General features: G+C 34.4%; 1 protein-coding gene across 8 annotated transcripts in view; it reads left to right on the top strand.

Moving 5' to 3' along the window:
• Window positions 1-15,124, top strand: part of KIAA0586 (KIAA0586 ortholog) — a 119,406-nt gene that overhangs the window by 12,681 nt on the left and 91,601 nt on the right. For 6 of the 8 annotated variants that reach the window (XM_028101428.2, XM_028101437.2, XM_028101434.2 and 3 more), the window contains 7 exons: window positions 922-1,075; window positions 3,135-3,302; window positions 4,324-4,447; window positions 10,644-10,776; window positions 11,481-11,698; window positions 12,126-12,198; window positions 14,000-14,227. In XM_028101428.2, the coding sequence (XP_027957229.2) occupies window positions 922-1,075; window positions 3,135-3,302; window positions 4,324-4,447; window positions 10,644-10,776; window positions 11,481-11,698; window positions 12,126-12,198; window positions 14,000-14,227 (1,098 nt within the window). The remainder of the gene's footprint in view (window positions 1-921; window positions 1,076-3,134; window positions 3,303-4,323; window positions 4,448-10,643; window positions 10,777-11,480; window positions 11,699-12,125; window positions 12,199-13,999; window positions 14,228-15,124) is intronic. The other 2 variants (XM_028101417.2, XM_028101403.2) reach the window with 1 other exon arrangement.

Below are 15,124 nucleotides of genomic sequence, written 5' to 3'. Positions count from 1 at the left end.
TACCTAGAAAACATTTTATTTTTTTCTTCAGGGTAAGAGGAAGTGACACATTTGAAAAGCACATTGATTTCTTAAGGAGAGGTCCTACTTGTCCTCTATGCCTACCTGCCATTTATCCATTTTTTTCATAAATAAACCCATCGTTCATTGACTTTCTGAATTTGGAAGAATGGAATCTTTTCTAATGCAGACATCTTATTTATAATGCTTATAATTACAGGGAAAGTTGAAGCTTTAGTGACATTAGGTATATTAGTAGTTCAATAAAGACTTAATGAAATGAAATTTGTTGAGTCTGGCGCATCTGTTTTACGTAGAGAGATCTCTACACATTTTTAAGACTTCTGAAAAACTGTAAATATTTTTAGGTTTTCCTTTACCTCGTATAAGACTCCTTTGAAATCAGTTTTATTAGGTAAGATACATTTACATTCCAGATATTAATAGTGCTGAAAATTGTCATTTTAGCTCTCATTTGTATCTAAATGCATATATATTATTGCTGCTACAAATCTGAGTGCCTCTTAGCAATGTTTTTTCACCCTTTCCTTCAAATGAAATCACCCAGGATATAAAGAGGAGAAGTTTTGGTTTGAAATTCTCTGGTTGAAGTAGAGATCTAGGACTAGGGCCCCTTCCTTTTGGTCATCTCCTAGCATGCCTCACTGGTCCCCAAGCCATCTCTGAAGTAGAAAGGAAGAAACCGAGGTTTAGAATGGCTAAATCAAATGATCAAGGTCATACCACAGAGCCAGGCTTAATCCAGTGGCAGATTGCTACAATGGATAGTTACATGTAATGTATGTATTTTATTGTTTATTAAATCTAACATATTGTTTTCAAGTCCTCTAATAAACTTCATGAGATAAGAACTCTTTCAAATGATATTTGAAATTAAGAAAATAATTGTATGTCTTCCAGACTCATTTCATTAGTGCTGCGCTCAAGACCAGTAGTTTTCAGCCTGTTGTTACGCCCCCTTCTAGAGTGATGGAAAAGTATTCTGGAAAACCAGACTTTTCTAACCTTGGTAGCAGTGATCCATCTTCACAGAACACATTTGCTTCCAAACAAGGTAAAAATGTGTAGTGCTCTGTGAATGAAAAATATTAGCTATGAATTTCCTTTACAATATGTAAGCCAAAAACTTGTTTACTAGGTAGAAGAAAACTAAGTCTTTGTTTTATAAAATTAGTTGTTTTAGGTTAAGTAATTTTTAGGTCATTTCAAAACTAGTCCAGTCTAGTTAGGGATCATGTCCTACTTTATGGTTTTAATAAATAGCCTTCATAAATTGTCAGACGCACTTACAAGTTTAGAAAAATTTTACTCATCTAGTATCAGTGCTTGTAATCAGTTTTCCACATCTCTGACAAACTGTATATTTTCCATTTTTCTTGATTCTGTGAGGAGAGAAATGACCTGAGTACAGTAATAAACTATTTCTAATTATTTTTAGGTAGTAATGTAAGTTTGCCAATTTAATAGAATTTTAAAAATCTTTGTTTATAGTAAAAAAGGAATGCGTAGTGTATTTGTATTAAACCTCTGGAATTTAAAATAAATGAATAAATGGGTCTCCTGGTGACTCAGTCAGTTGAGCATCTGACTCTTGATCTCAGCTCAGGTCTTGATCTCAGGGTTGTGAGTTCAAGCACCATATTGGATTCCATGCTGGGTGTGTAACCTACTTTAAAAAAAAAAAGAAAAGGTAAAAAAAAAAAACAACCCACAAATGAATAAATGTGTTTCCAAATTATTGAATGAATCAATGAAAATCAAGGGCTATCCCTTTAATGATATACAGATCCAATATCCCCAACATTTGATTTGTTACACCATTTTTGTATTACAGACATCTTGAAGAGTCCTTATACTTGTAAATTGCTTTATGTTTTTCCACAAATGAGTGGTCCTTACAAAACTGTTGTGAAAGTGGCATGAGTCAATTTTTAAGTTGAAATCAAGGAAGATGAAGCACAGGAAGGTTATGACTTGCCTGCTCCAGGTTACCTGACTTGAGGGTGGGTTTGTCAGAGCTACAGCCCCAACTCAGGGTTCAGTATGACCTAGCCATATGCTTTCAGTAGAAGTGGACACTTATTTCATACTTAGTTCTGAAGACTTATTTGCTCATAATTTTTTTTTTTTAGACTTGAGTTTTAAGGGAAAAAAAATGTATGTTTTATTGGTTGTATATTGAATTGGTTTCTTTGTATGTCTTAGTGACAGTAAAAGAAATAAAAGGAAAAAATAAGTAAATTTAAACTTCAACAAGTTAAGCTTTTTATTTTTCAATACTTTTTCCTGGGCATACATTATTTTTATGTACTGCAACTTACCATAAATATAATTTTGTACTGATTTTTTACTAGCATATCAAAAGTATTTCCCATGTTTTACATAATTATCTTCATAATATTAATTTTTTAAAGATTTTATTTATTTATTTGAGAGAGAGCAAGTGAGCGAGAAAGTACAAGTAGGGTGGCGGGGGAGGCAGAGGGAGAAGCAGACTCCCCTCTGAGCAGATGTGGGGCTCCATCCCAGTACCCTGGGATCATGACCTGAGCTGAAGTCAGACGTGTAACCGACTGAGCCACCCAGGCACCCCCATAATATTAATTTTTAATGATGAAAGGATAGTCACAATTTATCCTGTTGTTGGGCATTTAGGCAGATTTTAGGGTTTTTACTTTATAAACAGTACTCTGATAAAATGATATATTTAATGTTTTCTTTCTTCTAGGTTATTTCCTTAGGATAAATTCCCAAGAGTGAGATTACTAGATCAAAATATATAAAAATTTTAAGACTTCCTATACTTAGTGCCAGATGGTTTTATTAGTTCTCATTACCATGAGTAGTGTCTGGCTATGCCATTTTCACCACAGCTTAAATAGCACTGAATATTGTCATATTGATTTTTTTTTCTTGTTTATTAGCTGTAAGTGTGAAATTTTTATAGCCTACATTTTGATTTCTAGTGAGAGTTATTTCTATGTACTTCTTAATTTGTGTAGCCTATATAATTTTAGTTTTATTTTTAAAATATGGGGAAGAGTAACACTCTACAAATTAAAGTTTTTTTTTTTTAAATAAGTTGAATTTATTTTCTTTATTTTCTATTAAAGCACCTTCTGGAGAGGTTGAAGATATGGGTTTTGATAAACAGAAATCTCCTTTGGAGACACCAGCACCTCGCAGGTTTGCTCCTATACCTGTTTCAAAGGATGATAAAATATCAAAGAGGGAAAATCCTAAAGAAGAAAAAGAAAATATGGAGATGTCAGATCATATAGGTAATAAAGCAATCATAACTAACATCTACTACTTTTATTAGACCTACCTCAAATTAGGAACAGATTTCCATACTCCTCTGATTTCTTATTCTCTTATGTGCCTAGTAGTAACTAATGTAGGATGTCTATTTTTAGTATTTTTCTTTAAATGATACTTAACTGGGCAAATCCTTCTTTAGATTCTTTGCAGGAGGTAGAGGTATACAGTTAAAATTATTCTGATTATTTTCTATAGGTTATTACTTAAACCTTTACTGAACAAGTTTAGTTACTAATAAAAAATAATGCTTTACTAAAGGTAAGGCTGATCATTTTAGAGTGTGTTTCCTTACGTTGTTTTTAGGTGTGAATTTCAATAGTAAAACTCAGAGAAATTTAACATTTATTACTGTGTTCAGTTGGAAAAAGTATTATAGTATTAACTATTTAATAGGGAACAAGAACTTTTATAAGTGACCTGAAGTAATAATTTGTTACAGACCCTTAGAGCCCTTCTCGTAAAAGTAAGTTGAAAGTGTTAAATATAAGCTTTTATTCTTGGAATCACTTAAATACATTTGAGTCTTGTCTTGGATACACTTAAAGAGTTATAAGGATACTAAAATGTTTAATAACAAACCAACCTCACCTGAAAGATAAAAGTTATTATGTAATCTGGTTAAAGATGAGGTTAAAGGGAAGATTTAACTGACAGTTGCTGTAAAGAAACAGTCAAACCTCCCTTTAACTATTGATAAAAATCATGCAATTTACTGGGCTTTGTGATGATGACATGTCTCATCAAATTCCTTTTTTATGTGATGGAAATAAATGCAGGCCTAAAATTTTACCAGTGTAGTTTTCATGAGTTAAAAGTATTTGGTTTTATTTGAAGAGTGTATTTAAAACCTACATTATAGATTGAGTTGAGTAGATAGATAATCATCCTAAGAAGCTAATCAAGTACGAATATATGTGAGCTATTATATAAAAAAGAAAAGTACTTGAAATGAAAAATGGTACCATATTTCTTTTATTGCAGGAAATGTAAGATTGTTGGAACAGATTTTGAATAACCATGATTCTTTGACAAGAAAAAGTGAATCTTCAGATAAAACCCTACTAACTAGGTCAAAAATAGAATGGAATCCTGAGAAGAGAGAGAGGTAAAAAACAAGAGATTAGAATAAAAGCTATATTGAAAAGAGCTTTGTTTAGGGGCGCCCGGGTGGCTCAGTCAGTTAAGTGTCTGCCTTCCACTCAGGTCATGATCCCCGGGGTCTTGGAATGGAGCTCCACGTCCACTGGGAGGCTTTTTCTCCCTCCCTCCCCACCAGCCACCTTCCTCCCCACTCCTGCTCTCTCTCACTATCTTAAATAAATCTTAAAAAAAAAAAAAGAACTTTGTTTATATTTCTAAAATTTCTTTAGGAATTTTGATAAATATATAACATTGCTTTTAAAAGTTACCTTAGAGGGCATCTGGGTGGCTTGGTGGGTTAAGCTTCAGGTTAGGTCAGGTCATGATCTCAGAGTCCTGGGATCAAGCCCCGCATCCAGCTCCCTGCTCAGAGGGAATACGCTTCTCCCTCTCCCTCTGCCCCTCACCACCACTCGTGTGATCTCTCTCTCACTTGCTGTCTCTCAAAGAAATAAATCAAATCTTAAAAAAAAAAGTTATCCTAGATTTACTATTTTCTGCTGCTAATATATCTGTCCCTTTATTATAGTTATAAAATGAATGTATCTTAATTTCTCAAAATGCAGTTTAATTCTAATGAATGCAGATTATTTATTTTTATTTTTTTAGAGAGAGAGAGAAGGCGTGCTTGAGGTGGGGGAAGGGATGGACAGAGGGAGAGAGAGGACAGCCTTCAAGCAGGCTCCACCCCCAGCATGGATCCCACAGAGGGGCTCCATCTCATGACCCTGAGATCCTGACCTGAGCCAAAATTAAGACCTGGATGCTTAACCGAGTAAGCCACCCAGGTGCTCCCAGATTATTTCTGATGAAATGTTATTTGAGATTTGCTTCAAAAATAATCCAATGCAGGATAGAGGAAACTGGTTTGAGAGTATGGATAAAATGAGGATAGCCATGAGTTAATGATTAATGTAAATAGGGGTATTGGAGCTCATCATATTGTTCTTTCTACTTTTGTGTATGCCTGAAATTTTACATTCATAGTTTTTAAAAAATCAAGTACATCTAGGTCATGATTATTTTATTTGTCTTAAATGTCATGGAAACTGTGATAATAAAAACTAAAAATAAGCCACATTTTTAGTATTTTCATGTGAAGACTGCAGTTTTATGCCATTTGCTTTTAATGTAATTACTGATAAAAGATTTATGTCTGCCTTGTTGCTATGTGTTTTCTATATGTCTTGGTATTTTTTAATTCCACTATTTCTCTATATTGTCTTCTTTTGTATTAAGTAGACATTAATTTTCTTGTTTCTTTTACTGTACTTTCTGATTTGTTTTCAGAGTGCTTGCCCTAGGGATTATAGTATCTTAATTTAAAACAATCCCGTTTGGATTAATATCAATTTAATTTCAATAGGATTCACAAACTTTGTTCCAATATAGCTTCTTCCCTTCCCCTTCCTTCCCGCTGTTATTGTAATACATATTACATTGTTATACATTATAAGCCCATCTATATGGCTTGGTAATTAATGCTATATGCAGTTGTCTTTTAAATCAGATAGGATTTAAGAAAAGAGTTATAAACAAAAATATATTTTATACTGTTTTTATATTTACCTATATAGCTAAGCTTTATCAGTATTCTTTATTTTTTCGTATGTATTCAAGTTAATTTCTAGTATCCTTTTATTTGACCTTGAGGGACCCCCCTTTTTTTCCCAAATTTTTATTTAAATTCTAGTTGTTAACATACAGTGTAATACTGGTTTCAGGAGTAGAATTCAGTGATTCACCCCTTACATGTAACACCCAGTGCTCATCATAACAAGTGCCCTCCTTAATCCTCATCACCCATTTAGCTCGTCCCCCATGCACCTCCCTCCATCAACTCCCCCATGCACCTCCCTCATCAAATGAGGGATTCCCTTTGGTATTTCCTTCAGGGTAGGTCTGCTAGTGATGAATTCTATTGTTTACCTAGGACTGTCTTAATTCATTACTTTTTTTTTTTTTAAGTATAGTTGAAACACAATGTAACATGAGTTCTAGGTGTGCAACAGTGATTCAACGGCTCTATATGTAATGCTCTTCTAACCACAAGTGTAACTATAGTCAGTCACCATACAGTGCTGCTACAGGACTGCTGACTCCATTCCCTGAGCTGTACCTTTCAGCCCCACGGTTTATTCATTCCATAAGTGGAAACCTGTACCTTTGTCTCCCATTCACCTCTTTTTGCCCATACCCCTGTCTCCCTCCCCTCTGGCAACCACCAGTTTGTTCCCTGTATTGATGGGTCTGTTTCTGCTTTATTTGCTCATTTGTTTTGTTTTTTAGATTTCACATATAAGTGAAATCATATGTATTTGTCTTTCTCCGTCTGACTCATTTCACATAGCATTATACCCTTTAGGTCCATCCATGTTGCACATGGCAAGATTTAATTCTTTTTTCTGGCTGAGCAATATTCTGTTGTGTGTATATACATCTATATATATAGATTTATATATATACATATATATACACATATATACCACATCTTCTTTATCCATTCATCTATTGATGGACTCTTAGGTTGCTTCCACATCTCAGCTATTGTAAATAATGCTGCAATAAACATGGGGTGAATGTATCTTTTTGAATTAGAGTTTTTTCCCCTTTGAGTAAATGTCCAGTAGTGGAATTACTGGATTGTATGGTATTTCTACTTTTAATTTTTTGAAGAACCTTCATACTGTTTTCCACAGTGACTGCACCAATTTACATTCCCACCAACAGTGTACGAGTGTACTTTTTCTCTACATCCTCACCAACATTTGTTGTTTCTTGTCTTTTTGATACAAGCCATTTTGACTGGTGTCAAATGATAGGTGATAATCTCAGTGTGGTTTTGGTTTGCATTTCCCTGATGTGATCATCTTTTCACTTGTCTGTTGGCCATCTGTATGTCTAAAATGTCTCTTCAGGTCCTCTGCACAATTTTTTTAGTGTTGAGTTGTATAAATTCTTTTTTCTTTTTTTTTTTTGACAGTTGTATAAATTCTTATAGCTTGGATATTAACCATTTATATATCATTTGCAAATATCTTCTCCCATTCAGTAGGTTGCCTTTTCATCTTGTTGATGGTTTCCTTCACTGTGCAAATTATTTTAGTATAGTCCCAGTAGTTTATTTTTGCTGTTGTTTCCCTCGCTTCAGGAGACATATCTAAAAAAATGTTGCTAAGGCCAGTATCAGACAGATTACTGCCTCTGTTTTCTTTTAGGGGCTTTATGGTTTTGGGTCTTATAGTTAGGTCTTTAATCCATTTTGAGTTTATTTTTGTGTATGGTGTAAGAAGTGGTACAGTTTCTTTTTTTTACATGTACCTGTCCAGTTTTCCTAGCACTATTTATTGAAGACTGTCTTTTCCCCATTGTATATCCTTATGGGTTTTTAAAAAAATTTTATTTATTTAGTTGAGAGAGAGAGAGAGAGAGAGAGAGAAAGCATGAGCAGGGGGAGGGGCAGAGGGAGAAGCAGGCTTGCCGCTGAGCAGTGAGCCAGATGTAGGGCTTGATCCGAGGACCCTGAAATCACGACCTGAGCTAAAGGGAGATCCTTAACCGACTGAGCCACCCAGGCGCCCCTCTTACCTCTTTTATCATAGATTACTTGACTATATAAGTGTAAGCTTATTTCTAGACTCTCTATTCTATTGATCTATGTGTCTATTTAGGGTAGTTTTTTGGGGTATAGAATTTTTGAGGGGCGTTGGGTGGCTCAGTTGGTTGAGCATCCAACTCTTGGTTTCTGCTCAGGTCATGATCTCTGGGTTGTGAGATTGAGCCTTGTGTCAGGCTCTGCATTCAATATGGAGTCTGCTGGTTCCTCTTCCTCTGCCTCTCTCTCTCTCTCTCAAATAAATAATCTTTAAAAAAATTTTTTTTGCTTGTCATTCTTTTTTTTTTTAAGATTTTATTTATTTATTCGAGAGAGAGAGTGAGTGAGAGAGAGAATACAAGCAGGGGGAGGGGCAGAGGGAGAGGAAGAAACAGACTCCCTGCTTAGCAGGGAGTCTGATGCAGCAGGGAGTCTGATGCAGGGCTCCATCCCGGGACCCCATGATCAGGACCTGAGCTGAGGCAGACTCTTGAGTGAGTGAACCCCCCTGCTTGTCATCCTTTTTCTTTCAGCACTTCGAATATGTCAGCACTGCCTTCTAGATTCAGTGGTTTTTTTTTTTTTTTATAAGAAGTCAGCTGTTAATCTTACTGAAGAATCCCTGTATATGATGAGTTATTTTTCTCTTTCTGCTTTCAAAATTCTCCCTTTATCGTAGGCATTTGACAGTTTGACTATGATGTATCTAGGTGTGGCTCTCTCTGAGTTTATCCTCTGGAAGTTTTTTGAGCTTCTTGGATGAGTGGATTAATATTTATTAAACTTTGGACTTTTTTGGCCACTATTTCTTTATATAGTTAAATAGAACAATAACCTTTCTCTTCTCCTAGGACTATGTTGTTTATTGGTATTCTTAATGGTATCTCACAGATCTGTGAGGCTCTTAACTTTTCTTCATTCTTTTTTTTTTTTTCTCTTTCTCAGATGGGATCATCTCAATAATTTATCTTTAAGCTCATGGATTCTTTTTTCTGCCAACTCAAGTATGCTGTGTAGCCCCTCTATTGAAGTTTACATTTCAGTTATTGTATTCTTCAACTCCAGAAATTCTGTTTAAATTTTCTTTGTTTTAAATAGTTTCTATCTCTTTATTGACATTCTTTACTTGGTGAGACCTCATTTTTATGCTTTCTTTTAATTCTTTGAGCATAGTTGCCTTTAGTAATAGCTTATTTATAGTCCTTGCCTAATAAGTCCAATATTTGGAATTCCTCAAAACCAGTTTGTATTGACTATGCTTTTTCCTGTGTATTAGCTGTACTTTTTTGTTTCTTTGTGTGTCTCATAACTTTTTATTGAAAATTGGACATTTCAAATAATACAGTGTGGTAACTTTGGAAATCAGATTCTTCCATCCCCCAGGGTGTGTTTTTGCTGTTTGTGTAGTGACTTTCCTAGGGGAGTTCTGTAAGGTGTGTGTTCTTTGTTATGTGTGGTGGGTCTCTGTTTGGTGAGCTAAGTCTGCTAATGATTAGAAAGAGACTTCCTTAACTACCTTGAACCTGTAAGTCTCTCTCTGAGTGTCAAGGGGCTGTGTGTGTGTGTGTGTGTGTGTGTGTGTGTGTGTGCATGAATGCACGTGTGTGGTGTTGGGGCACACCTTCAGTGCTCTGGCACTTTATAAGTCTGTCTTAACCTTAACTTGCACAAAGCCTCAATGTCAGCCAGACATTGGCTTTTCTCAGATCTTGCTTGGGCATTCACAGAGCCCTGTACATGCACATGGCATTCTAGATCTGCAGTAATGTGTTAGGGATTTTCAAAGCTCCACCATGGACTTCTCATTTCCCTGAGTTTTTGTTTATTGGCATCCCTCTTGTTTGCCTCAACTGCTGTAGCCACCTCAGGCAGCTGAGATGTTAAACACTTGCCACTATTTTCAAAAATTGACCTGTGGTTAGGGTTTCTCACTGAGCTAGCTCTGAGCCAGGTCATATAAAGAGCAACCCTGTGAATGGGACTTTCTGAGAAGCTCCAAACCTGTTCTGCCCTTTCGAGTGGTTGTTAGGCTGTTGGTTTTCATAGCTACAAGGGTTGTGAAGCTGTTAATTTTCAAGGCTGCCAGAGAGCTGGGGAAAGGGTTCTTGAAGTGAGACAAATTAAAAATGCATAAAGCTTGCTGTTCTTACTGAAAGTCAGTCATTTTCTTGATTATTCCTTGAGTTGTTGGTAGCCTTTCACTTCCAGAGTTCTGAAAAAGCTGATTTTGACCATTTTTGCTAGTGTTCTCTTTGCTCTTATGGAGGAGTGGATTTTTAGAGGTCTTATTCCACCCTTCTAGAAGAGCTTCTGGACATTCTCTTTTTCAAAGCAAAACCTTTATCTGCTCTTTTTCTACCATGGCTAAACCAGTCTGGTCAGAGTAATTTTGTATCTTGTGATTTTCTGTGTTTGATATGTTTAATCACTTAACTGATTAATTTCATTGTACAATTTAATAATACACCATTTAGTACTGTATAACTAAGAAGGTATCACCGATTTGTGTATTCAAATGTTCATAATTTATGACAATTTAGGAACTTTATTTTTAAATCTTTCATAGCATTGACACTTTATCCTCTCAAAGATTTCCTTCTGGTGAAGAACTAGGAGCAGCTAAATTGACTGTACAGAGGTCTGATGATTTTCTTCATGATCCTGGCCAAAAGAGGAAAGAAACAAATGGCATACTGCAGGTAAAGTGGAAACAGGATATTAAAATTGATGATGATTAGTAATATAGAAGTTATCAGGACAGAAAGATGAAGAGAAAGTACTGAAAAAGACACGTCAACTTAGTCTGTTTTCTTTACAAAACTTTTCCAGAAGTCCTTACTAAGTGATCTCTACTCATGGCTCCTTGGCCATTGCTAGCTTTCCAGCTTCTATTGGAGAGGAGAAAAAGGGGAAAGAGAACTGTAAATGACCCTGTTTATCCAGTCCAAAGTGTCTGCCATGCCTACCTGGAGCCAACTTGCTCTTATATTGTTTTTGCTTTCTTTCCCATATAATAACTTTTATTGGCCACTGGACTGCCCAGCACTTCCGTGGACTTCCCAGCCCTATTTCACTTAACATTCACATTAGTACTTCTAAATGGAAAGAAATGTTAATTGCTAACTTTATTTTTTTATTTTTAATTGAAGTATAGTTGACATACAATAAAAGTTTCAGGTGTACAACATAGAGGTTCAACAAATATACATTATGAAATGCTAATCATAATAAGTGTAGTTACCATCAGCCCAGTACTGTTTTATAGCTCTTCAATTTGACAAATTGAGTCCTTAGAATATATTGGCATAGTGTATGGCCCCAACTATAGTTATAGCTCTTGTTTGCATTAAAATAATTAATACAAACTTTATATGGTAACATTTTTGCCTTTTTTTCTTTTAAGCCAAAAGAATCTCTGATTATGTCAAGGCTTGCTGATCTTCCACAGAATTCCATTAAGCTTCAAACAGCCAACAAAAGATCCATCTTGAAAGATGCTGAGAAGATTTTGAGAGGAGTACAAAACAATAAAAAAGTCCTTGAAGAAAACCTGGAAGCTATTATTCGTGCAAAAGATGGCGCTGCCATGTATTCGTTTATCAATGCTCTGTCTACTAATAGGTAAGACAGGATGTTGGCATCCCGAGGCTGTTTATGAAACTGCCAGTTGTATAGGCTTTCTTAATTGTTTTTCTATGTGCTTCATTTTGCTCAATGTGTTTCAGTGTTTTGAAAAGGTCCTTTATTTCCTTTGACAATGTGGACTCACTATAAAGTTAGAATTTTGATATGTACATGTTGCTATTACTTTTTACAGATGTAAAATTTTACTTAAATTTTTTTTTTCTCTCTTTGGTATATATCTTCTGGGATCTATTCAAATATCCTTCAAACATTTGATGAAAACTAATAACATTGGTTTTTCCTTTTCAGATGAAGGCTATTGGGCTATACAGTAGATTTAAAACTGGATAAGAGTCCCGATCTAGGTCCTATTCTCAGAACATTAAATGCTAATTTAAGACAATTCTTTTTTTCCCTTTTGTAGAGAGATGTCAGAGAAGATCCGGATCAGAAAGACGGTGGATGAGTGGATTAAAACTATTTCTGCAGAAATTCAGGTAGGTATTGGAAAAAACAGAATTAAGAGAATTCTCAAGAGATAATTTCTTTTTTAATTTCTTTTATTTTTTATTTTTATTTTTTAAAGATTTTATTTATTTATTTGAGAGAGAGAATGAGATAGAGAGAGAGCATGAGAAGGGGGAGGGTCAGAGGGAGAAGCAGACTCCCCGCTGAGCAGGGAGCCCGATGTGGGACTCGATCCCGGGACTCCAGGATCATGACCTGAGCCGAAGGCAGTCGCCCAACCAACTGAGCCACCCAGGTGCCCCTCAAGAGATAATTTCTAGGTATCATACTTACTCTCAAAACAGTCCTTATTATAAATCTACTTATTTTTCATTTCATTCTGTTATTCTTTACTTAGTAATGAGTTTCATTTTACTTAGCAAGTGCTTCTTCTCATAAGTTATGGCTCTTAAGTGGCAAATTGTTGGACAATAACTAAAATATGAGTAATTTGAAAGAAAATTTAGCAAAAGCATTTAGAGAAAAAAAAAGTATACTTAAAAAACATTTCAAGACAGCAGATTTAGAAGCACTGGCTTGCCTTAGTAAAAACACCAAAATTATTTAAAGGGAAAATACCCCACATGATTTCTAAGATTACTACGTTTACAGAAGTCAGTTCCAGATGGAAAAAGTACCACTTTATTTATTTATTTACTTATTTAATTTTTACATTTGTTATTTTTATTTTTTAATTTATTTTTTAATTTAATTTTATTATTTTATGTTAGTCACCATACAGTACATCATTAGTTTTTGATGTAGTGTTCCACGATTCATTGTTTTCGTATAACACCCTGTGCTCCATGCAATACATGCCCTCCTTAATACCTATCACCAGGCTAACCCATCCCCCCACCTCCCTCCCCTCTAGAACCCTCAGTTTGTTTCTCAGAGTCCATAGTCTCTCAAAAATATGGAATGCTTCATGAAAAAGTGCCACTTTATCACATCCCAAAGCTCATGGTGGGTCTTCAGAAATTAGCATTACAAAAATCTAGGAGAGTTTTTATTAGAGGGTCAGTAGTTTAAAGAAATTCTTAAAATGTATACATTGGAGGGAGCAGAACTAGACAAATTAACCCTGTTATTTTCATCTTTGGGTGCAAAGTGTTTCTTTCTGACTGTGAGATGTGTGTATATGCTTCTTCACGATGGTAGCAAGATGATGTGTCGGTTCAGTTTCCACAGCAATAAATGCTAAAATGTATTTTTAAACTTTATTGTTTAAGAATATATATCTCTAATGTTATGAAGAAATGTTATTATCTACAATGTGATGCACCAAAAAAAAAAATTAAATGGAAGAGTTGGAGATTAATTTTGGCTCTGCAGACAACTGGCAATGTATGTCTTCTATTACTGTGAATTCATTACAAAGTATGTTTAAATCTTCAAGCTATTTTAATTTATAAATATTTATTGCAGTTTTATTGCAAAGTTGTTTACTTTTTGAAATTTATTTTTTTTAATTTAACTTTTTGAACATTTACTCTAGTCCTATGGTTCAAACATCAAAAAATGTAAGATTTATAATGAAAAATTTCCCTCCTACTCTTGTACCTCATCTGCTATTTCTCATTCCCCCTGCTCCATAAGGCACTAATCTTTTTAGTTTTTGTTTATTCTTCCAGAGTTTTTATTCATATGTAAGCTGATATAATTTATTTACAAAGCATTTAAAACTGCTAAAGTATATTTCTACAATAACAGAAAATAAATTCTTATACTTTAGTTGTGAAAGTGCTACTTGGATATGTTTTAAGTAATTTAAATTTTGGTTATGTTAAGGATGAACTGTCAAGAAAAGACTACAAACAAAAGAGATTTGATCAGAAGAATCAAAGGACCAAGAAAACTCAGAATATGAGTAAAGCTATTAAAACTAATGTGCAAGACAAAACAGTAAACAATTCTGTAATTCAAAGAAAACATTCTCAAAAACAAAAAGAAGAGGGTTTTAGAAATCCACCCATGAGGAGCATGCCTGCTTCAAACCTACAAAAAGAGAGAAAAGAGGTAAGATCCTACTCTGGTTTTGTGACATGAGGTTGCATTATAATTAATTATTTCATTTCCTTTAAGCTTTAAATAATGAAGTGAATATGAAAATGTTTTAAAAACACGAAGGACTACATAAATGTAAACTGTCTTTAAACTATTGATATTTAATGTTTTGGGAATTCATTATGTGGGAAGCAGTGCCCAAAACATATAGTTTCTTCCTTCTGGATCTCACACTTAGAATCATAATATTTTAGTTATAGCAGATGTATCTAGAGATCATCTAGTCCAAAAATGAGATTCTCTATAGCTTGTGCTACTCAAAATTGTATTTCATCTTTATATATATGTGAATATACATATTTTTTGTTTATTTTTCCGTTTAACAAATATGTCTAGTGCCTACGGATTGTGAGGTTTGGTACTAGATGCTGTGGAGGGTATGTTTTTGGCTGCTTTAATTAGGCTGTAACTTTCTTAATACCAAACATGGATTGTTGGACACATTAATAAAGCATCTAATTCAGTGCTGAGCACTTAGTAGATCCTCAATAAATGCTACCTTGTTGTAGCATTTAGATTATGATTGAAGGCAGGATCAGGAATGTAGAAAATCATTTAAAGACTTGATTTATGTTATATTATTGTGATTGAATATAATAAGTATATCAAATATGTCTAAACCTTACTTTTTGGTGCTGAAAATATGCTTAGTAGTATAAGAACCTTTGTGTTTTTTGAGTGGATGATTTTTATATTTACCTTTCATGTTTTTGAAAACCATAAATCATTAAAGCTATAGTTTAAAAATTAAATTTAGAATTTAAGAGCCACTTAAAATAGAGGACTTTTCTGACCTGATAATTCTTATTATAGTACTTAAGCTGGCCAAAGAAGGCTTTAGAAAATTGA

Source organism: Eumetopias jubatus, unplaced genomic scaffold, assembly GCF_037043125.1.
Source record: "Eumetopias jubatus isolate StellerSeaLion01/CBP00866 unplaced genomic scaffold, mEumJub1_p1.0 scaffold_7, whole genome shotgun sequence".
Taxonomy (NCBI): Eukaryota; Metazoa; Chordata; class Mammalia; order Carnivora; family Otariidae; genus Eumetopias; species Eumetopias jubatus.
This window is presented reverse-complemented; position numbering and strand designations above follow the sequence as displayed.